Below are 24,145 nucleotides of genomic sequence, written 5' to 3' on the forward strand. Positions count from 1 at the left end.
TGTCTAACTTCTGGTTTAGCACCCAGCTAGCTTGAATGGGCACACTGATTTAATCTTGCAGCTATTCTTGAACTTCTAAATGTTATCAGACGAAACAAATCAAATCCTGATGGTGAAATGAGTAATTTTGCTCAAATATAAATGTCATTCCCTGATTTACAGATGTCTCTTTCCTAATGTAAGTCATGGGGAGAACACTGTCTGGACCCCATGGCATCACGTGATGGACCCAGATATTGTAATTCCACTTTTGGCCACCGTGTAAAATTTACTTCAAAGTATTGGGCTTTTCCTTCAAGCTTGGTGGTAGCCTTGCTCCCCAAGATGGGCTGGCCCATCTAGCATTTGCCAGAATGCCCCTATGGCCAATCTGAGCCTGGTTACTATACTATTTCAGACATAAGGGATCTTATCACTGCACAACTGGTTTGGTCGTCACTGCAAAAATTCACTTCTTGCTGCAAGTCGATTTGTTTGTAGACGGTATCCTATGCATAAAAATGGTCTCTGCTTTGACCATTGTGCTGCCTTGATTTGAATAGCAATGTCAGTTCAAGTCTCATTCTGTTTCTTTGGATTACACCTATCTTCCAAACCCAGCATTGTGATCTAAACTGCACACCGGTCAAGACAAAACCAAGGGAAGAAAGAGAGGTATGACGTGCAGCAGTAACCTGCAGCTGAATTAAAAACCAGGTGCATTAAGTTGGAACTATTTGGTTATCCGGACACCTCCAAAACTGTTAGACATTTAACATCACTTCCAAAAAACACAACGATTTTTATTATGGCAAATAGAAACCAACAGAAACTCAATTTAGAGAATGTCCACCAATATTCTGCCTATAAAAACAGAATTCTAATTTAAATTTCAATGTTTAAAATATATCTAATCATTCAACCTGTATGTGTTTATTTTCTGTGAAGTGTTGGTGAAAAGTTGTCAGTTCTCAAGGATGATCTAAAAATCGGAGGAAGTCCTACAATAAATTCAGAGCACACTGAGATAAGATGTGTTTACATCCCTACTGTCTCTGCCACTGTCTTTATGTACTCTAAATATCCCAAATAATTTAAATCTTGTGTCAGTTTGATGTGGTTCCCATTTGCCAGCAGGGCATACTATTAATCTACCAACTGCTTTCTGATTCAAACTGACTAATCCAAGTCCATTAGTCCTTTCTGTTTCATATTTTACCTTGGATCATTTCACACAAATGCAGTACAAAATATTGGCCAGCAGATGTGCTGGCATAACATGCTGACCAAATGCCTTAAATCATTTTCAGTACTGTAAACTTCACCCTGATTCAGTGTAAGCAAGTTTGGGCTGGAATTGTATTGGTGTAAGATACTAAATTGATATGTGAAAACTACTATTGTTTTTAGATATAATTTGGATTCTTAATGTCATTATATATTAGCATTGTTTAGACGTATATATTTTTCATCACATATTTTACATGTGATTTCATGGCCAAAACAGGTTTAAGTGGTAATTTGTTTTTGAAAGGGGATATGATCCAACAAGCCTTTTGAAATATCTGCCTCTGTCACCAACTTTGTCTCTTATTTCTTAGTGTTCCATTTGTGTTTATTAAATCAGAAACAGGTCAATGATAAATATGTTACAAACACAGAATGATATACATTTCAATTTGTATTGTATCCCTAAATACAAGAGGACAAACATGTAGGCACAGAGTGGATTTTGCGAAATGATAGAGCAAAGCATTTTCCTTTCATGAGTTATCTGAGATATGCACACACAAAACTGTGAATCACTGTACAGTCGATAAACACGGCTGAATCAGAATATTGTAAATAAACAAAATGACGTGCTTACAGAGAATACATATTTTACAGTATCATCATTTTATCTCCATCATTTTATAATACTTCCAAAAAAGAAGCACCCTAAATATTGAGGGTAAATAACAGTGTACACATGCAACCTTGTTAAAATGTAATAAAATGCACATTTTAAGACAAAAGAAAAATTCTAACCTTCATTCTTTAGTCTGATTATATTAAATGCATCTCCAATTAAACAGCGGTTAAGGAGTGCATTTTAAATTATAACTTAATTTTAATTAAGTTCAATATTTGTTTTTATAGTTAATAACATGCAGAATTCTGTTCCGAATTTTGGTCAATTTGAAACCATAAATGAGAGGATTTATAATGGGAGGTATGACAAGAAATTCTATTTCAATAAAGTTTTGAACGGTTTGAAGTAAATCCTTTGAACCAAACCGCATGTTCATGACATCAAACAGTATTGTCACAAGAAAAGTGAGTAAGGAGGTTAAATGTGGCACACATGTTTGCATGAACTTCCCTCTGTTTTCTTTGGAATTCACACATGTTTTGATGAGATACATATAGGACCAAACTATGAAAAGACCATGGAGGACATAAATGATTATTGTAATGAATGCAACAATAGTATTTACCAGAGTTTGTTCTGGAAAACAAGCAAGTTTAACAATAATCCAATTCACACAAAACAGTCTGGCGATGAATGGGCTGCATAACTTTAATCTAGATGTTAGAATAATATTTGTGCCTATGATGCAAAAAGGTCCTAACCAGGAGAAACACACTAACTTTAGGAGTCTTGGCTTTGACATAATAGAGTGATACTCCAGGGGTCGGCATATAGCCACATATCTGTCATATGCCATGACTGCAAGAATAGACAGATCACTGCAGGCAAATGAATACATTACTAGAGCTTGAACATGGCATCCAGCATAAGAGATAACATGAACAGGAGACAGCAGATCCCAGAGGAACTTTGGGTAGAATCCTGTAGTCCCATAAAGTCCATTCAAGCAAAATGCACATAGTAGAATATACATCGGTTCATGCAGGTTTTTATCCAAAATGATGGTCACAATAAGAGAAACATTTACGAGCACAATGAAACAGTAGCACAGTAAAGTGAGAGAGAAAAGAACAATTCTGTGGTTTTTTGTTTCATTTAAACCTGAAAGAACAAACACTGTTATTACAGAGACATTATCCATCATGGTGAGAACATGTACTTTATCGCTGTGTTGTGTTTTTAGTGCCGTTCCCTAATCTCACTGTTACTAAATGTCTTGTCTGTCAAAAGCAACACATGAGCTGGGAATTAAAACAGCCAATCAACGTTTAGAAAGAGCCCCCCCTCCTTTTTTTTCAGTGTGCTGTAATCTACTGTATGAGCAATGCAATAATACATTTCAAGGATATGGCAGGACAAATACTTGTTTTCTTTTGTTTAAAATCTTTCGTCTATAAATAATCAGTGAAGTTCATATGAAATTGGGGTTGTGTAAGTTCCAATAAGGTTTTACCATTCACTGCAAGAACTGGGCGCAATTTGTCCCGTATATCTGTACACAACCTACTCTCACTCATAACCTATATTTTTACATGCTTGGAGACACAAGAGAAAGATGAAACCAAGAGTTTCACGCGACACAGCGGAGAAGTATTAACTCAGAAGTTGCAGGAGAGACTGACACAGAATAACAGGCCTGTCAACCAACTGCCTCGTTGCCATGTTTACGAAGACTCAGACGCCCGTTTCTTTAAAAAAAGATGTCAGCAAGTCCGCCCCCAAAAAAGATGCTGTCTGTAAGTTTTCATGTCCATAAGTGTGCCCGCTTCACCTTATTACACCTGTTGATGAGAAACAGATGTACGACAAAGACAAAGTTCAGTTTTACAAACTGTCTCGATTTTCTAACAAAATAAGTCATTGCGCGTGACCATGACGCACGGAGGTGACTGTTAATAGCGCCCATACCACTAATTCATCACATGTACATGTAAACCATCTTCAGTGTGATACCACAATCACATTCATAGAACATCAGACAGATTATTGACAATTAATTAAAAGATCTAGCATTTAAACAGACTTCTCAAATGTCTGCACAATGCAGGATAAAATAGAAAGATCATGAGCAGGGGAAAAAATGGCTTAAATGCGAGCTAAATTAAAACATGGTTATTATATTCATCACACATAAGCTCAGTGAATATTTAGGATAGCCCAAGTAAGTTTATGAGTAAAAGTAATATTTTATACAAGACAGTGAAGTTGCAGTATGGTCGTAAAATGTAGGCCATGGAACGTGTCTTAAAATAGGTCTTTTAAGGGCTTAAATTCCAGATTCCTACATATCGCCTACTCTGTCTTGCGTCTTTCAGATATACCACATAGTATTTTGACAGTTTATAATCTGATATCTTCATCTAAGTGATGCAACTATTTACTCTCATGTACTCTTTATTTCCTTTTCATGTTGAGAGTAGCCGAGGCCTTTACAATTATGCATAAAAAACACAAACTGATGCATAAAAAATCATCAGAATGTAGGAAACGAAGTGTCTGACACTCAAAATCTCCGAGAGAAGGGCCCCCAGACCCTCCACTTGATTTGTATCCCTCTGGGATGGGGCTGTGACTTGTCCTTTATTTTCCACCCAGAAGGTGGCAACCCTACAAGGATGTATTAAGGGTCCTGGATACAGCATTGGTCATACATTCTTTTGAAAGCTGTACAGTAGTGCATGACACAAAGAATTTTCTATTTCCGCGGTATGAAAGTACCCAGATCATCTGGACTGTGGAACCCATAGGGCATGTGCACTCGCGACTTTCGCTGGTCGAGTGCAGCTGAGAGCAACTGAGTGGCTAGTTTTCGCCAGCTGAATGTCTAACTTCTGGTTTAGCACCCAGCTAGCTTGAATGGGCACACTGTTTTAATCTTGCAGCTATTCTTGACCTTCTAAATGTTATCAGACGAAACAAATCAAATCCTGATGGTGAAATGAGTAATTTCGCTCAAATATAAATGTCATTCCCTGATTTACAGATGTCTCTTTCCTAATGTAAGTCATGGGGAGAACACTGTCTGGACCCCATGGCATCGCGTGATGGACCCAGATATTGTAATTCCACTTTTGGCCACCGTGTAAAATTTACTTCAAAGTATTGGGCTTTTCCTTCAAGCTTGGTGGTAGCCTTGCTGCCCAAGATGGGCTGGCCCATCTAGCATTTGCCAGAATGCCCCTATGGCCAATCTGAGCCTGGTTACTATACTATTTCAGACATAAGGGATCTTATCACTGCACAACTGGTTTGGTCGTCACTGCAAAAATTCACTTCTTGCTGCAAGTCGATTTGTTTGTAGACGGTATCCTATGCATAAAAATGGTCTCTGCTTTGACCATTGTGCTGCCTTGATTTGAATAGCAATGTCAGTTCAAGTCTCATTCTGTTTCTTTGGATTACACCTATCTTCCAAACCCAGCATTGTGATCTAAACTACACACCTGTCAAGACAAAACCAAGGGAAGAAAGAGAGGTATGACGTGCAGCAGTAACCTGCAGCTGAATTAAAAACCAGGTGCATTAAGTTGGAACTATTTGGTTATCCAGACACCTCCAAAACTGTTAGACATTTAACATCACTTCCAAAAAACACAACGATTTTTATTATGGCAAATAGAAACCAACAGAAACTCAATTTAGAGAATGTCCACCAATATTCTGCCTATAAAAACAGAATTCTAATTTAAACCTCAACGTTTAAAATATATCTAATCATTCAACCTGTATGTGTGTATTTTCTGTGAAGTGTTGTTGAAAAGTTGTTAGTTCTCTAGAATGATCTAAAAATCGGAGGAAGTCCTGCAATAAATTCAGAGCACACTGAGATAAGATGTGTTTACATCCCTACTGTCTCTGCCACTGTCTTTATGTACTCTAAATATCCCAAATAATTTAAATCTTGTGTCAGTTTGATGTGGTTCCCATTTGCCAGCAGGGCATACTATTAATCTACCAACTGCTTTCTGATTTAAACTGACTAATCCAAGTCCGTTAGTCCTTTCTGTTTCATATTTTACCTTGGATCATTTCACACAAATGCAGTACAAAATATTGGCCAGCAGATGTCAACATGCTGACCAAATGCTTCAAATCATTTTCAGTACTGTAAACTTCACCCTGATTCAGTGTAAGCAAGTTTGGGCTGGAATTGTATTGGTGTAAGATACTAAATTGATGTGTGAAAACAATTATTGTTTTTAAATATAATTTGGATTCTTAATGTCATTATATATTAGCATTGTTTAGACGCATATATTTTTCATCACATATTTTACATGTGATTTAATGGCCAAAACAGGTTTAAGTGGTAATTTGTTTTTGAAAGGGGATATGATCCAACAAGCCTTTTGAAATATCTGCCTCTGTCACCAACTTTGTCTCTTATTTCTTAGTGTTCCATTTGTGTTTATTAAATCAGAAACAGGTCAATGATAAATATGTTACAAACACAGAATGATATACATTTCAATTTGTATTGTATCCCTAAATACAAGAGGACAAACATGTAGGCACAGAGTGGATTTTGCGAAATGATAGAGCAAAGCATTTTCCTTTCATGAGTTATCTGAGATATGCACACACAAAACTGTGAATCACTGTACAGTCAATAGACACGGCTGAATCAGAATATTGTAAATAAACAAAATGACGTGCTTACAGAGAATACATATTTTACAGTATCATCATTTTATCTCCATCATTTTATAGTATTTTAATAAAAAGAAGCACCCTAAATCTTAAATAACAGTGTACACGTGTAACCTTGTTAAAATGTAATAAAATGCACATTTTAAGCCTAAAGAAAAATTCTAATCTTCATTCTTTAGTCTGATTATATTAAATTCATCTCCAACTAAACAGCGGTTAAGGAGTGCATTTTAAATTATAACTTAATTTAAATTAAGTTCAATATTTGTTTTTATAGTTAATAACATGCAGAATTCTGTTCCGAATTTTGGTCAATTTGAAACCATAAATGAGAGGATTTATAATGGGAGGTATGACAAGAAATTCTATCTCAATAAAGTTTTGAACGGTTTGAGGTAAATCCTTTGAACCAAACCGCACGCTCATGACATCAAACAGTATTGTCACAAGAGAAGTGAGTAAGGAGGTTAAATGTGGCACACATGTTTGCATGAACTTCCCTCTGTTTTCTTTGGAATTCACACATGTTTTGATGAGATACATATAGGACCAAACTATGAAAAGACCATGGAGGACATAAAAGATTACTGTAATGAATGCAGAAATACCATTTACCAGAGTTTGTTCTGGAAAACAAGCAAGTTTAACAATAATCCAATTCACACAAAACAGTCTGGCGATGAATGGGCTGCATAACTTTAATCTAAATGTTAGAATAATATTTGTGCCTGTGATGCAAAAAGGTCCTAACCAGGAGAAACACACTAACTTTAGGAGTCTTGGCTTTGACATAATAGAGTGATACTCCAGGGGTCGGCATATAGCCACATATCTGTCATATGCCATGACTGCAAGAATAGACAGATCACTGCAGGCAAATGAATACATTACTAGAGCTTGAATGTGGCATCCAGCATAAGAGATAACATGAACAGGAGACAGCAGATCCCAGAGGAACTTTGGGTAGAATCCTGTAGTCCCATAAAGTCCATTCAAGAAAAATGCACATAGTAGAATATACATCGGTTCATGCAGGTTTTTATCCAAAATGATGGTCACAATAAGAGAAACATTTACGAGCACAATGAAACAGTAGCACAGTAAAGTGAAAGAGAAAAGAACAGTTCTGTGGTTTTTTGTTTCATTTAAACCTGAAAGAACAAACACTGTTATTACAGAGACATTATCCATCATGGTGAGAAGGCGTACTTTGCCCCCATAGTGACTGTTCCCTCATCTCACTGTTATTAATATCTGGACCAACTACAGCAACACATGAGCTGGGAATTCAAAACAGCCAATCAACCTTTGGAAAGTTCTTCCTCTTTTTTCTACGTGCTGTAATCCACTGTACGAGCAAGAGGGGGTTATCAATTAAGAGGGAAACATAACTTCAAGATCAACAGAATCTGCACAAACAGAAAAAGATTTTGCATTTCATTCTGTGGGTGGAGGCTATGAAATGTTATGGGTGAGGAATTAAAACAATGTCCAAACATAAAACAGTTTAAAGCAAAATATAAAGAAAATGTTTTCACGGGATACAGGGATGAAATGGGAGAGTGACAGTCGCTAGGTGTTCACAGGATACTCTTACTTGGTATTTATTTTTCTATTTATTCATGTACATTATTAGCTGGTCCTTTTCTGATCATTATGTTTGTTATTGTTTTGTTATTGTAAAGTCATTTTTTCATTGTCCTTTTTTATTGATGCAGATGTATATACAGTAGGTGTATATTTGTATAATCACTGTTATTATTGTTGTTGTTGTTTTGCGATTATTTATATTGTTATTATGATTATGATGATCAATATTACTATTAGTGGTAGCAATTTTTGGGAAGCAGAATAGACATGATAGATATGTAAATCATTAGTATAGGAGACGGTCGGGATTAGATAAGTTTCGACTTCTTCCCACTCCTTTTTGAACATGGATCACTTTTTATCATCTGTTGTTTCATTCTTTTCTTTTTCTTTTATTTTTTATGTTTAAAATAAACTTAAATCAATCAATCAATCAATGCAAAACATGAACAACACAAAACCTGCAGGCACCATGGTAGACGGGGTGTCCATTCCTGCTGAAAAAAACAGCTTGGCCAGTTTAAGATGATTAAGCTGGTTGACCAGTTTGTTTGACCAGCTTAATGTACACTATATGGACAAAAGTATCGGGCCGCCTACACGTTACACCTACAGGAGCTTTTATGACATCCCATTCTCAGTCCATAGGCATTAATATGGAGTTGGTCCCTTCTTTGCAGCTATAACAGCTTCCATTCTTCTGGAAAGGCTTTCTACAAGATTTTGGAGTGTGTCTGTGTGGACTTTTGCCCATTCATCCAGAGGAGCATTTGTCAGGTCAGACACTGATGATGGACGAAAGGGCCCGGCTCAGAATCTCTGTTCTAGATCATCCCAAAGGTGTTCAATAATGTTGAGGTCAGGGCTCTGTTTGGGCCAGTCAAGTTGTTCCACACTAAACTCATCCAACCATGCCTTTATGGACCTTGCTTTGTGAACTGGGGCACAGTTATGCTGGAACAGAAAAGGGCCTTCCCCAAACTGTTCCCATGAAGTTGGAAGCATAAAATTGTCCAAAATGTCTTGGTAAGCTGAAGCATTACCCTTCCCTACCAAAATTCCCTTCAGTTGAACTAAGGGGCCGAGGCCAACCCAAAAAATCAACCTCATAGCATTCCTCTAAAACTATTGTTAATAATTATTATTAAAATGATTAAGAAATAAGGAAATGTACACAAAATTAGAAAGGACTGAAAATCATTAAAATGTCAACTGATATAGATATACATTTTTTTGTTTTAGTTTACTTACTACTTTTAGGTTTATATAGCCTTATTTGGAAAACTGTATCTCATTTGAAGCAATGGCATTGCTTACGGTGAAACTGCCCAGCTGCTATGACTTTATGAAATTAGTTTTGTTTTAATAGGTTTATTGCATATTATGTAATAGTAACAATGGAAAAATCATGCACATTACTGTAAAGTATGCTTTTTTTCTCGGTAATTAACTGTTCGATTTTTTTCTAAACATTAGATGTGGTGGGATCCTTGACAAAAAAGCTAGAAGATCCACCATCCTGTTATCATGTCACCAATAAAAGAGAGTAGTTACACGGACATCACTTAGATGCAATGCAAACAAAAAAAACAATATACATGAGGAAAAAGGTAACACCTGCACACTAACTCCATGCCACACATGTTTATTAAAGACAACATTTTGATCCTGCTTGGATCTTCATCAGGTGTAAATGTTTTTTTCATCATGTAAGAAATGAACATAGAATAAGAGAGCATTTGTAATAAACAGACAATTGTAGACAAAGACAGTAGACAAATATTTCATATGAGGTGAAGACAAGGTACTTTCAGTGTCAACATGAAGAGAGAGTCATTAGTACTGCTGTGATATCCTGCATTTACTATCATCTCTCATCAGTTTTTTTACTGAACAATAACTCAAGAAAAATGTTAACAAATAAGTCAACTTTCCATCATATTTCCATTAAAAAAAATCAAAACAATGCACTGATGTTTCACTTAGTGTTTAAGTCTCAGTCTGAAAGCTTGCCTCTAATGTGAGAAAGTCATTGGATGACACTTTGCATTTTTCCTTTTCACATGAACTAGATTCAGAATTTTGTTACGGACTTTGGTGAGTTTGAATCCATATATAAGTGGATTCACAAGTGGAGGAATAAGCAGAAATTCTATGGCCATGAAATTATAGAGGTCTTGAGAAAAATTAAGTGTCCCAAATCTCATGTAACATAAATCTAAAAGCACAGCTGCTGTGAAAGTGAGTAAAGAGATCAAATGTGGCATGCACGTTTGCATGAACTTCCCCCACTTCTCTTTGGATGATGAGCATGCTTTTATCAGTTTTGTGTAAGACCATAAGATAAACAAAAAATGTCCAGAATAAAACAACATATTAAAGTATGTGACTATAGAATTTGCTTTGGGTGGAGCACAAGCCAGAGTGACTATCATCCAGTTAACACAGTAAATCCTGTTTATCTGTGAGCCACACAACCTTGCTCCCAATATTGTTACTGAATTCATGAACATGCTGTTAAGAGGTATAAGCCAGGAAAAAAACACAAAGAGGGAGATTCTCTGTTTGGTCATAACTGAGTGGTAAACTAGAGGTTGACAAATAGCCACATATCTGTCATATGCCATCAGGGTCAAGATAGAAAAATCACTGCAAGTTGATGAGTGTATCACAAAGCCCTGTAGCAAGCATCCAGCATAAGAAATGACATGAGATGACAAAAGATCAAGAAGAAATTTAGGGTAAAAACCAACTGTCCCATACAGCGCACTTACACAAAGATTACAAACAAAGATATACATGGGCTGATGGAGGTTTTTATCCATTATAATGACAATAATAAGAGCAACATTTCCCAAAAGAATCATTAAGTACCACAGGAATGTGAGCAAGAACAGGACAATTCTTTGCTCCAATGTAAAATTTAAACCTGAAAGAGTGAACAGAGTGACATCTGAGGCATTTTCCATCATCTGCAAATTTTCTCAGTCTCTAACAGAAGTTTGACCCCTTTCACCAAAACCAAGTACTCATGAAAACAGTTACCAAAGAGCAGAACTGCCAATCTTCTGATGTGTGTGGACAGATGTAGTGACAGTCCCTCGCTGTGACTGCAGCGGCTGAGCCCAACAGTTAATCCTTTTCTGGAAACAACAACGCGGCCTTGGGAACCAAATGGGCCAATCACAATATTGTTGAAGCATTCATAGGTGGGGCCAAAGAATCAACAGCTATGTTAGTTTAGACTTTCCCCTGGCAACAACAAGAAAAAACAAATTAAACGTAGGTTCTAAATCCTGATATCCTATCCTGCATACAAGTTACCTGTAATGATGGCGACCACGTCATTATCCCTGAAATTCTGTTCATACAGATCAAATAATTTGCAACAACAAATACATTTTGAATGAAATGTAATGGCAGCAGGATTATGTTTTCCATTTACATGATGGTAAAGTTTTGTGAAAGCACCTGGTCTTATTATATATAAAAAGTCTGACTTGAATGAAGGCTTCTTTAAAATTCAACTTACATAATCTCTCCCAACTTTACAAAATAAAAGGTAACTTTATTGTCATTTTTCTTAAACATAGTTTAAGAAGAAATGAAATTAAAGTTGATCCTAAGTCCTGCTACATCTTTTGGTGTCGATTTGTAGTCTGGTGGTTTTGCAGCATATACTTCTGTATCTTTTACCAGATGGCAGCAGGGAGAGCAGACTGTGGCTGTGGTGGCTGCTGTCTTTCAGTATCCTTTGGGCTCTGTACAGATGCCTCACTTCACAGAGGTCACTGATGCTCTGTAGTTGGGAACCAATGATGTTCTGAGCAGTTTTAATCACCCAATGTAGAGCCTTCCTGTCTTGGGCACAAACCATGCCAGTTTGTGATGTTTCCTGTCAGTATGCTTTCCATTGCTCCTCTGTAGAAGTTAACCAGGATCTTGCTCTGGAATTTAGCCTTCCTAAGTTTCTGTAGGAAGTAGAGTCTTTCCCATGCTTTTTTAACCTGGGTGGTGATGTGCAATGATCATGATAGGTCCTCAGTGATAAAAAATCCAAGGAACCTATAGCTGTTCAACTGCTCCACCTCAGCTCCACTGATGAAGACAGGGGTGCGTGTCTTTTGCGTACTAAAATCAACAAGCAGCTCCTTGGTTTTACTGACATTGACCAGTAGGTTGTTCTCTATGCACCGCTCTGCATGATTGCTGATTTCCTCCCGGTATGAACTCTCATCGTTGTTTGGATTACGGCCAGTGATGGTGGTGTCGTCTGCACACTTCACAATAGAGTTCTCCTGGTGACTGGGAGTGCAGTCATGGGTGTACAGTGTGAACAGGAGTGGGCTGTTGTACTGAAGCCTAGAGTGTTAAGTTTTGCTTCATGAGATTGTGTTTAATGCCGAGCTGAAGTCAACAAACAGCATCCTGATGTAGCTGTTCGTATTCTCCAGGTGAGTGAGTATTAAGTGAAAAGCAGTAGATCTGGCATCCTCTGTGGATCTGTTGGTTCTGAAAGCATACTGGTGAGGGTCCCGGCTGGCAGGGATGTTGTCTTTGATGTGCTGGAGAACCAGTTTCTCAAAGAACCTCATTAGAATGGGGGTAAGAGCCACAGGGCGGTAGTCATTACAACTAGACACAGCAGACTTTCTGGGTACAGGAACGATGATGGCTGTCTTGAGGCAGGAGGGAACAGTCTCTTGTGAGAGTGAGATGTTAAAAATGTCAGTTATAACATTAACAAGCTGATCAGCACAAGTTTTTAGTACTCGTCCTGGACGAGTCTCTCCTTTAGAGACAGTGCAGACAATGTTGTGGACTTGTTTATTTTCTCTCTCAGCAGGAGTTTTCTCACATCTGCTGTGGTCGCTGAGAGTGGCTGGTTCTCTGGAGGTGGAGTAGCCACAGCTGAGTCCTTATTAGGGAGGTCAAAGCGAGCGTAAAATGTGTTCAGCTGGTCCGGCAGTGTGGCCTCACCTATGATGGTGGTTCTCCTGCTTCTGTGTCCTGTGACATCCCTTGCCACATATCTTTAGTAGTGCTGTTGGTGTTGAGGTCTCTCTACAGTCTCTGCTGGTGTCTCTTCTTAGCCTCCTTGATGACAGTCTCAGTCTTGCTCTGGCGATGATGTATGCCTCCTTGTCCCCTGACTGAAAGGCAGCTTTTTTTGCTCTGAGAAGTCTTCACCTCCCCATTCATCCAGGCTTTCTGGTTGGGTAATGATCTCACCGTCTTTGTGATTACCACATCATCAACACATTTGCTGATATATAATGTCACAGAAGATGCATATTCTTCAAGATTGATCTTGTTATCTTGAGTCGCAGCATCTTTGAACATTTGCCGATCTGTGCATTCAAAACAGTCCTGTAGAGCTGCTGTGACTTCATCTGTCTGCACCTCATCTGCGCCAGATTTTGGTGCCACTTCTATTGAAGTCATTGGAACGTGCCACTGGAACCTATCACATTTGTACTGAAAAATGCTTCCACAAAATTAAAAAACACACATTACATAATGTTGACTGAAATTTGTGATCAACATATGACAGTCAATTCTCACTCCAAACTTGTCAAATATTGCCGCTCTGTTGGTGCTTTTGGTGTGCAATTGTGATGCTGAAAGCCACCTTCTGTGTTGTTGACATCACGGTAATGGGTAGCGTCATCCCACCATTTGCATTCGTTGACATCATGCAGCATTCAGGAGCATAAACAACTGGCTCAGAAGGATACCTAAAATGTCACAAGTAGATGTCTATAGTAACTGATAGAACGGCACCATGTGACAATTTTAGATGAGAATGTGTTGCATATGCATGTTTGTTTTTCCTGTTATTGTTCTCCAAAGAGGACATAACTTAACCCGAGCCTACTGGATGTGCACACCGCTAATCTTTTTGGAGACCAATTGTAACGGGTGTGGTACGGACCCAGATGCAGTACAACGGTAAACAGGATTAGTTGGTAATGACTTTTATTCAGACCAGCACAATTCAAACACGAAGCAAGATGAGGTAATTCAGCACACAGTTCGTTCTTCGGGTCGGAACCCACAACAAAGTCTCTGGAGGGAGATCGAAGCAACGAACCGAAGCTTACGTCACTCGGCGTGGATGCGGAGGAAACCCCGTAGCCCAACAGCTCGACAGCACGTGTGGAGTTACCGTCGAGGAGAAGGCGGAAGCGTGGTCGGGGACAGGCGGAGGTTCCGAAACCGAGTGAGCAGTCCGATGATGCAACGGTACCGATGGGGATGGACCAGGAGGATCGTCGGGGCCAGGTGGAGAGGTCTTTACCAGCGAAGCAGATCAGGGACGCCAAAACAGAACTCGTGGTCGGGGACAGAAGACAGGTAGGTTTACCGAGGATCAGGCGAAGAGAGCAGGTCAGGAACAGGCAGGGTCGGCTTTCAGAGATCTGGCAGGAGAATGCTGGAGAGTCTTGCATAATGCGAAGGAACAATCTGGCAACGAGTGTGAGTGTGTGAGTGTGTGTGTGTGTGGCAGGCTTATATACTGGGTTGATTACTGATGAGTTGCAGCTGGAGGTGAGTGAGCAGAGCAGGCAGAGTGGGCGTGGTCAGCAGGTAGAGGGAGCAGAGGAAGAGTGAATGGAAAACTACTGAGAAGGGGGAGAGGAGCAGGGATCGTGACACCAATAACAACGAAAACAGATGTGCATGTTTAGATAAGAAACTTAAGTCAGCATCATGCAATGTGTGCTTTTTGCATTGTTCAGTTGAAGGTGAAATAGCACAGATATGATGGGTCTGGAAGCAATGCAAAATTCAAAAGATGTAATGACCCCTACTAGGTTTATATGTTCCTTGAGAGGAGCACCACCTATATTAAAAATTCCATAATTTCCATGACATCAAAAATTTTAGTTTTGGTATTCTGTTTTTTGGGTCCAGGAAAGAGTTTATTCATGTTAATTCAGTCATGTTGTAACTAATATTTTTGGACTGTGTCAGACATATGAAAAATGTATGAATTCTCCTTTCAGCTAAGTGATCTTGTTGGCGTAACCTAACCACACAGGACTCAGGATGCAAACACTGTACTCTAGTCTCACTGTTTTGTGGTTTGTGTCCTCATCATTCACCCTGACAATCTATGTGTGTCAGTGCAGTTCATAAATGTTGTGCTTTATTTACCGAAAAAAAAATCCATAATTCTGTTTTTCATCACACAATGCCAGAGGGACCCCTACAGTATAACTTATAGTGGAGGAACCTTCAGAAACCAGTCATTCAACTGTAGTTGCCTGCCTCACTTAACGCATAAACAGTAGAAGAAACAGTGATCCAAGACTCCCCAAGAGGAACAGTACAGCATATTATAACAGATTTGATAGAATTATTAGCCTAATAATTCTCAACCCTTGCTACTCCAAGCTATTATTTTTAATCTGCTTCCACATGATTCTCACTTATGATGTTTATTATAAGGTCAAAGGTTGTAGGTGTGTATGTGTCAGTGCATTTTGCATGGTTATGACGCTATTTGATTGATAAAATCTATCCACAAACAGACAGGCATAGAAACAACTGGCAAAATATGCCAGTTAATATATAAATGCTTTTGTGAAAGTTTTGCTGCAGATTCATGATTAAGAGGCTAAAATACAAAATGTTTTGACAGCATGAGTCATGTCAGTTATCAAAATAGTATAACAGTAATAGTGTAATAAGCGCTTATATTATATAATATAAATCAAGTTCTATAAGTTTGTAAAATAAGTCTTAAAAGTTGTGCTTCTACATATCAAAAGGAGGCTGGCTTTTGGTGCAAAATAAGTTATAAATAAATATAAATATAAATATATATATATATATATATATATATATATATATATATATATATATATATATATATATATATATATATAATACAGCAGAATTCCAGTTTTATGTTGAATAAATGTGATCAAAATTAGTTTACAGATTATTATCTTTCTGTGGTATTTCTACTTATATATCCTTTAAATCATTACTTTAATACAAAGTGGCTCAGTCTACTCATGCATAACATAGTGGACAAAAATGTACAGTATTCACTATAATGAAAGCTATGTAATAATACCTGTAACTCATCACATAATCCAAAAACGACCTCATTATTTTTTAAATGTTATTTTATCTCATTTCTTTTCATAGTAATTGTATTTAATCCAGGTAATTTTTACTAATAATGGCAGTTTCTTAATAAAGAATTACCCATTATACAAATTCACAATATCATATTTCCTGCTGACTCTTTTTTGTCATACAAAAAAGCCCCCTTTCATCACAATTATGGTTTATTTAATTACAACACTGAATACAGTAGAATGATTTTTTTTTTAACAGAAAGAAAATTTCAAATAAACCTCTACACACTGATTTACACATTAAAATAAAGAAACTGTATTCAGTATTCACTGTCTTTACTATAACACACAGCATTGCAGCAGTTAGTTTGAAGTAATGATGAAAGAACTCAGTCTGTAACTCGAAACGGCACACTCATTTAGATTGTCTGTCAAATTTTCTGCATGATAACATACTAAATATACATTTTCTAATGTCTGGTAATTTCAAGCCATACACAAGAGGATTCACAATGGTGGGAATCATGACAAACTCAAGTGATAAAATGACAGCGAGAAATGGATTTATCTCCTCAAGATTAATTCTGCTGAGAGCGACATCGCAAAACACAGTAATGGAATAATTGACAAACGTAATAATGTGTGGCAGACAGCTTTGTATGACTTTGCTTTTGAACTCCAAAGAGCGTTTCCTGCAAATGAGGAAAATGTGTGCATATGTATACAAGACAAAAGCCAGGGGCAGGAAGACCGTGGTTACGGACACAATCATGCCAACAAGGTCATTAATCTTAGTTGGGACACATGACAATTTTACTACAGACCAGTTGGCACAGAACACCCTGGGTATCTTATTGTCACACAGTGGAAGTCTGGAGGCCAGATACACACAGACTGCAATAGAAAAGACTGGATAGATGCATGCAAAGGCAAGCAACTTCAAGACTGATTTGCCAGTTATTTTGCTGTGGTAATGCAAAGGCTGACATATAGCAACATACCGATCATAGGCCATTATGCTCAAAAGGGTTAGCTCATAGGATGCATAGGTGTAAATGACATAGACCTGAATGAAACAAGCCAGTCGTGGGATCAAATGAGTGTCAGACAGAAGATCTCTCAGAAATCGGAAGAAGAAGCCAGCAGAGCCGTATAGAGAATTAATAGAAAGGCACATAATGAAAATATACATGGGCTCATGTAAAGCTTTCTCTCGTGATATCACCACTACTATGACAAGATTTGCTGAGATAATAAAAGCATACAACAGGAGACACAGGATAAACGTTAGGTAACGGTAGTTGCCTATGTTCACAAACATGGTGAGGTAAAAATAAGGGGGATTAGTAAAGTTTTCCATTTACCCCATAGACAGTAACAGAGGTGGATAAAGACGCTTCTGCAGCTGTCAACAGTTACAATGGAGCTGCAAAACACTGAACCAAATGAAATAACAGAGTGATGCCAAAGAGATTACAAGCAAGCAATAAACATGTTCATAATCAACAGTAAGTAAAACAAGTAAAGCAAGTATTTTGATTTATATTTACTGTATGAATCCAATGTTTTTTGCCATTCCTGTCCGTGTGTGCTCTGCAGCATGGCTGGTACCTGCTGTGGATTCAAAGAAGCAGCTGAGAGCCTATTTAGCCTGTCACACATAATTATGTCATCACAGTCAACCCTCCATGGGGAATTCAGAATGGAGAATTTCAATGTATGCAAAACACATTAACCTAATTTGAAATTCACTTTGCTATGGTATGCAATAGTCTTTGACGGTGAAAATGTGATAACTTTTACTGATTAAGATTGTTGGGAAGATATGTACTTCTTGGTGAACATTTCCAACAAACTGTTTAGTTTCACTAGCAAGGACCACACCTCAACAGGAGAATCATTTTGACGATTTATTGACATGAATGTAAATTGGTATAAACATTGATGTTGAATTATTGGGACGGCTGGTTGAGTGTGGTGTGGCGAAGCTTCGGTGAGGAATCTGCTGTGGCTCCCGGGCATGACAGACCCCTAGGACCCTACGGAGAGAAGGAGGAAAAAAGAAAAGAGGTTAAGGGAGGGTGGGAAGGGGGGGTTACAGAATACAATAATGAAAGGGGAAGAGCGGGTTAGGAGGATATTTAATCCGGAAGAGGCTCAGTTTAGGTGCAGTTGAGATGTGGTTCTGCTCCTGAAATTCTGCTAGATAGCTTCACTTCACTAGCAAGGACCACACCTCAACAGGAGAATCATTTTGACGATTTATTGACATGAATGTAAATTGGTATAAACATTGATGTTGAATTATTGGGATGGATGGTGAAGTTTCGGTGGGGAATCTGCCATGAACCCAGGCACGACAGAGTGTGCATTATATGAGAGAGGACAAAGCCGTTTTGAGATCTCTTAGGTTGGAACGGATGTAACAGTGATAAGCTCGGGAGGATCATCGGCCGATGATCTGAATCAAGTGTTCCGGTATGCCACTATGGGAAGCCGAGGTGGCGGCTCGGATTCTGAAAGAGTGTCTGGAATAAGGCATGGGAGAGATGCCTGACAAAGACAGAACCTGATGGATTGAAATGCAAACAGAGGGTCATCTTGTGATGTGCTCTGTGAAGTCTGGAAATGTAAGTACTTGGAGAGAATGAGGACGGTGTTTAGAACTGATTTAACGTTGAAGTAGAAGATGGGAGTGGGTTGGCTAGATTAGCTGGTTGGGGAAAAAGGAAAGGTTCGAAAGGCAGGCGTGCCAATTTGGATCATATCAAAGGGTCGAAGCAGGGAATTCTGAGCATCTCAGAAAACCGAAGAAGGCAAGAATGAACATTACTTCTAGAGTTTGGTTGACGTGAGGTATGCTATATCCAGAGCGGATGGTGTGGATGCAGGATGACAGCAATTCTGTGGTTAGTGGAAGTATACGAGGACTCTGAGCTGGCTCTTGGTACGAAAGGGCTCTGAGCAGTGAGGTGATCTGGGGGTGACCATGAGCTGGGCCGGGACTACTGATTAGGAGTTTGGTGATAAACAAAATGCCACTGAGGTAGACTTTGATTGTCTGGGATTCCAAGATCAGGGGCATTAAAGCTGGATTTAGGTGTTGAAAGTCAAGGCCGAATGTGGAGGAACTAGAGTTGGGTGTGCATCTGCGTGAGGGGCCAAGCTTCTGAACTTCTGGCATTCTCTTTCCAGCTTGGGGGCCATTCGCCTATGAACCATCTTCCATTGTATAAACCCCCAAAACCGGCAGATGGAGCCATGTTGGTGAACAGGTCGATGTCCTGAGGACGAGCCAGGTGGTCGTCATAATAGAAGAGATCCCTTCCAATCGCCAAGGAGATAGAGCCAGAAGTGGAGCTTGGCACGGCTTGGCGTGTCAAGAGAGATGAAGGTCAAGAGCGACGGGACAGAAGAAGCAATGCACAACAGGTGAGAAAGGAAGGCCCGCCCCCAAGGAATGATGCAGAGAGCAAATTGAGGTGACCCAGGAGGGAAAGGAGCTGATGCTTGGTGCAATGTGGGGCAGGGAGAAAATTTGAGATCAATTCGAGATATGCAGTTAAGCTTCTCAGCTGGAAGCAAGGCTTGAAACACTGTTGAAGGCAGGCAATGCCTGTTGCAACATAAAATGATCAGAAAAGAGACCAGAACCCTGGGAAGAAACTACGCAGTGCACAGGATGAGAGGGAAAAGTCGGTGGCATCCTGGTGCCAACAGCCCTGGCCGAGACGAGTTGGGAGGTAAAGGCAAGACACCCCAGTCAAGACTGGCTGCCGCAGGTGTTGTAGATGAATGGTAGGGGGCATGGACATCCCAATGCCGGATGCCCCAGCGAGAGTGAACCGGTGTGGTAGCTGAGGCTGTACAGCTGGTTGCAAGGCATCCCGGCACCAGATGCTCCAGCGAGAGTGAAGTGGTGCGGTTGCTGAGCATTTACAGCGGGGGGCAACGGCAACTGAATGCCAGACACCACGGCAAAAGCAAACCGCTGCAGGCTTCGAGGTTAAGCTGTAGAGAGCACTGGCAGCGTGGTGCCAGATGCCCCAAGGAGAGTGAACTGGTGCAGTAGCCGATGTCGGACAGCTGGGGGCCCCAACATCTCAGTGCCAGATGCCCCAACAAGAGCGAACTGTTGAGGTCACTGCAGATGTACAACTGAGGGCGGCGGCATCCTGGTGCCAGATGCCCCTGCGAGAGCAAAGTGGTACGGTTGCTGAGCGTGCACATGGCGTGGCATCCCAATGCCAGACTCCCCAGAAAAAGCAAACCGCTGCAGGCGTCGATGTTAAGCAGTAGAGGGCACTGGCAGCCCTATGCCAGATGCCTCAAGAAGAGAGAACCAGTGCAGTAGCCGAGGTCGTACAGCCGGGGGCACTGGCATCTCGGTGCCAGGAGCCCCAACAAGAGCGAACTGTCGAGGTTGCTGTGGGTGTAGAACTGGGGGCAAGGGAATCCCGGCGCCAGATGCCCCAGCGAGAGTGAAGTGGTGCAGTTGCTGAGAGAGGATTGCCAGAGGAATCGGCATCCTACTGCCAGACGCCCCACCAAAATCTAACTGCTGCAGGCAGCGAGATTGAGCAATGGAGGGCACTGGCAGCCTGGTGCCAGACGCCCCAAGGAGAGTGAGCCGCCATAGATGCAACAGTTGGGCAGTAAGTGGCGCCGGCATCCCGGTGCCAGATGAGCCAACACGAGCGAGCCACTCAAATGGAGGTGGGAGAACAGTCGAGGGCACAGGCATCCTTGTGCCGAGGTCCCCAGGTGAGGCAAGCCAGTGGGAGTGGGAGGGTGCTGCCAACATCGCTGACACCCCGGGCAAACCTGACCGCAGTGGCCGATGGGACCTAGGAGAAATGGCCGCCGTAGATGCAGTGCAGTGTACCCAGTGCAGAATCTGGGTACGGGGATTGGAGGGAACCGGAGATGGACGGGAGACGAAAGCGCCAGGAGGGCGGACGGGAGGATTAGCCGTGGCCAGGGAGAAAGCAGGCGAAGGCCGCTGCGACAGAAAACGATCAGAAAGGAGACCAGAACCGTGGGACAGAACGACATGGTGCACGTTATGAGAGGGAAAATTTGGCGGCAACCCAGTGCCAACAATCCGGCCGAGACGGGTTGGGAGGCATAGGCGGGAGTCTCAACCAAGGCCGGCTGCTGTGGGTTGTGCGGAGGTACAGTGGGGGGCACTGACAACCCGGTGCCAGATGCCCCAGTGAGAGCGAACTGGTGCAGTGGCTGGGATTGCACGGCCGGGGGCGCCGACATCTCGGTGCCAGGTTCTAATGCGCCTGCTGTTGACCTTCAGCGATGTCTGACGGTGGAATGTCAACAAAAGCACATGGTGGTAATGTGTTTCACAAGTGGTTATGTTAAGGCAACAAAAGCACATGGCAACCAACGCTAAGACATCAACAAAAGCACATGCTTATGATTAAGAATGGCCTCAAGTCAGATCCACCAGCCTGTTTTCCTTCCAAAGTCCTCAAATACTACCTCTTTTGCAGCAATTTTCTCAATGTTTCTTAAACCTTCTTACTGTTAAAGTGGCAGTATTTTACAAGTTAGGGATGAGAACAGGCTGAGTATTTACAGTAATACAACTGACTGTACAACAGTGTGGCTCATTCATGTTTCATGTTTGATAATTTTGGACAACAGTATAGTCATTACTTTAAACTCCATGGTGTTTTTGAATATGTAGGATTGCTATGTTCATAATAAAGTCAGGCTAACAGTCATAAAAAAGACCCCTCTAATTGATGATCAAATAATTGTTTGGACCTATAAATCTGATAATTAGACATTGGTGCAACCTCACACAAGTATGCAGCAATAACTCCAGTACACCCATGTGTGCCAGTCTGAGTAACTCAGAGGGATGAGAATAAAAAACAGACTATGAAACACATGGGATGTAATCTTTTGCTTATATCCAAGAACATAATATACTTTTCAAAACAACTGGTCACACACACACACACACACACACACACACACACACACACACACACACACACAGGTCATGAATGATGTAAGGTTACTGTAATGACTTTTATTAGTCCCTCAGCTCTCTGTAATGCCCACCACTGTGTGACATCCCTAGTGTATGTCCACCAGTTTGGGGAATGGTGTCACTACATTCTAGCTTGAGATACATTTTTGTAACTAAAAGTTTGACATTAGATGTGATAAGTGTGGGTTTGGCTGAATGCCTCTGATGCAATGTTTGATGATGTCAACACTAATGAGAGCCCATGGGACGGCACGCTGTATACTCTTCAAAGGTTATTAATGTAGAATAACAAAGTTGGAAATGGTCAACAGGCCATTATCTCCATTATCCCTCGAGAGCAATTAAACACGCTTTGTAACCCTAGAGGGCCATGCCGGGTAACCAAAACAAAACAAAGATGTTTTTCTGTTTAGTAAATGGTCAAGACAATGAAAAACAAACAAGCACAGAGTTGTTACCACTTATAGGTTTAGGCAATGATTTTGGAAAGAAGGAAATGATTGACCTCGTAATCTTTGGTATATTTGTAGAGACTGATATGATGAAGTACTCACAAACTTCTCTGGCACATTTGCTCTATGTACTTTGCACCTAAAGTGATTTATTGAGACACTGCTGGTCAGACATTGTACTATTTAGGGTAGGAAGTGAAAGATTAACTTATCTTTCTTAAAAACACCCTCTGACAGAATGATGACAGTTATGAAAGCTCTGAAAAGCTATAGCCTTTATTTATAGCTATTAGCCTTTGAGCTCAGATTTTTTTTAACTGAAAAATCAACAATTCTTCGAAAATAGATGTATCTTGAGGGGAGAATATAAGAGAAGAATCACATCGAGGAATTTGAAACTAATTTTTTAAGAAGGATAACCTGTGGTGGTCGTTGTTTTTGGCGTGCTTGTGTGGCTGTTTTGTGTGTTTGCTTGGTGTTTGGTGTGCTGTGTCTTCTGTGTTGCAGGGGCTGGCCGTGGCTTCCAGGGTGCTGGAGCTCAGAGCACTCGTTCTTGCCTGCATCTCGTCAGCAATCACCTTCCTCACCGCATTCAAGCTTCAGCCTCACCCGACTTCGGCGTCAGATTGTTTCCACTCCAACCGTGGTGGATCAACCGTCTCTCTCATTAAATATCTTGTTGTGAGTTTTTCGATTCCTGCTGTCTCTGGTTCTTATGCCCAGTGTGTTTTCTTGTGGCTTCCAGCTTCCAGTGCCTACCACCTCTGAGCTACAGCACCTTGCCGCCCAGCCACTCACCCCCACCACCTCGTTAGATCCTCACCACCCTCTGCTTCACCAACCTCACCATTACCCTTTGCCTCACCAATCACTTCCACCTTGGAGATCCCCGGCTCCCATTCCCCGACTGCCATTCCCCACTTCCCTTCCTCATATTCATTAAACCCTTTGTTTGTTCACCCTAAACCTGTCTGTATCTGTTCTTGGGTCCACCTCACACACATGGTGTATACACACCGTCACAGACCCAAGCTGAACAAAAGTTAATAAGTATTTAGGTTTTATGTACATACATATAGGTGAAAGAAGAAAATATAGAATAACTATTTAAAAAACAACAACAAACAAGAAACTGTCTATAAGTCAGACTGTTTCTGTAGAAACAATAATACAGTGGTGCAAATATGCTGGAATAAATAATAGCAACTGACATCGTCAGAGTCCCATGACCTCCTACCTCAAGATATCTGAATGACAATTGGTTCTATGGGTACTAACAAGTCTCCCCTTAACGTGAGAAGGCCTGCTCCAAGTGAATTTTTTGTTACTTACAAGTTATGTACTCCAATTAAGGCTGTGTATTTGTCTTTTTAAGGGAAACCAAAACCAGCTTATTTAAAACACATTGAATCAAGCAACACATGTATATACAGCTACATAACATATTAAT

The 24,145-nt window shown here is 40.3% G+C and overlaps 4 protein-coding genes across 4 annotated transcripts; all 4 read right to left on the bottom strand.

Annotated features, from left to right (window-relative positions):
* Positions 1–2,099: 2,099 nt before the first annotated feature.
* LOC148188480 (olfactory receptor 4B13-like) lies at positions 2,100–3,035 on the bottom strand. The gene has a single exon (XM_088083867.1). The coding sequence runs from the start codon at positions 3,033–3,035 to the stop codon at positions 2,100–2,102; it is 936 nt and encodes a 311-aa protein (XP_087939993.1).
* Positions 3,036–6,799: 3,764 nt separating this feature from the next.
* LOC148188481 (olfactory receptor 4M1-like) lies at positions 6,800–7,735 on the bottom strand. Its single transcript, XM_088083868.1, has one exon. It carries the CDS (start codon positions 7,733–7,735, stop codon positions 6,800–6,802), a length of 936 nt encoding a protein of 311 aa, XP_087939994.1.
* A 2,411-nt stretch (positions 7,736–10,146) lies between these two features.
* Positions 10,147–11,103, bottom strand: LOC121949087 (olfactory receptor 6N1-like). Its single transcript, XM_042494686.2, has one exon. It carries the CDS (start codon positions 11,101–11,103, stop codon positions 10,147–10,149), a length of 957 nt encoding a protein of 318 aa, XP_042350620.1.
* Positions 11,104–16,642: 5,539 nt separating this feature from the next.
* LOC121964646 (olfactory receptor 51I2-like) lies at positions 16,643–17,587 on the bottom strand. The gene has a single exon (XM_042514845.2). It carries the CDS (start codon positions 17,585–17,587, stop codon positions 16,643–16,645), a length of 945 nt encoding a protein of 314 aa, XP_042370779.2.
* Between the last annotated feature and the right edge of the window lie 6,558 nt (positions 17,588–24,145).

This window comes from Plectropomus leopardus, chromosome 10 (genome assembly GCF_026936395.1).
Source record: "Plectropomus leopardus strain MGB_pleo_1.0 chromosome 10, ASM2693639v1, whole genome shotgun sequence".
NCBI classification, from domain to species: Eukaryota; Metazoa; Chordata; class Actinopteri; order Perciformes; family Serranidae; genus Plectropomus; species Plectropomus leopardus.

Coding starts and splice junctions, on each gene's coding strand:
- LOC148188481 (XM_088083868.1), bottom strand. CDS start 7,735: ATGATGGATAATGTCTCTGTAATAACAGTGTTTGTTCTTTCAGGTTTA.
- LOC121964646 (XM_042514845.2), bottom strand. CDS start 17,587: ATGGAAAACTTTACTAATCCCCCTTATTTTTACCTCACCATGTTTGTG.
- LOC148188480 (XM_088083867.1), bottom strand. CDS start 3,035: ATGATGGATAATGTCTCTGTAATAACAGTGTTTGTTCTTTCAGGTTTA.
- LOC121949087 (XM_042494686.2), bottom strand. CDS start 11,103: ATGATGGAAAATGCCTCAGATGTCACTCTGTTCACTCTTTCAGGTTTA.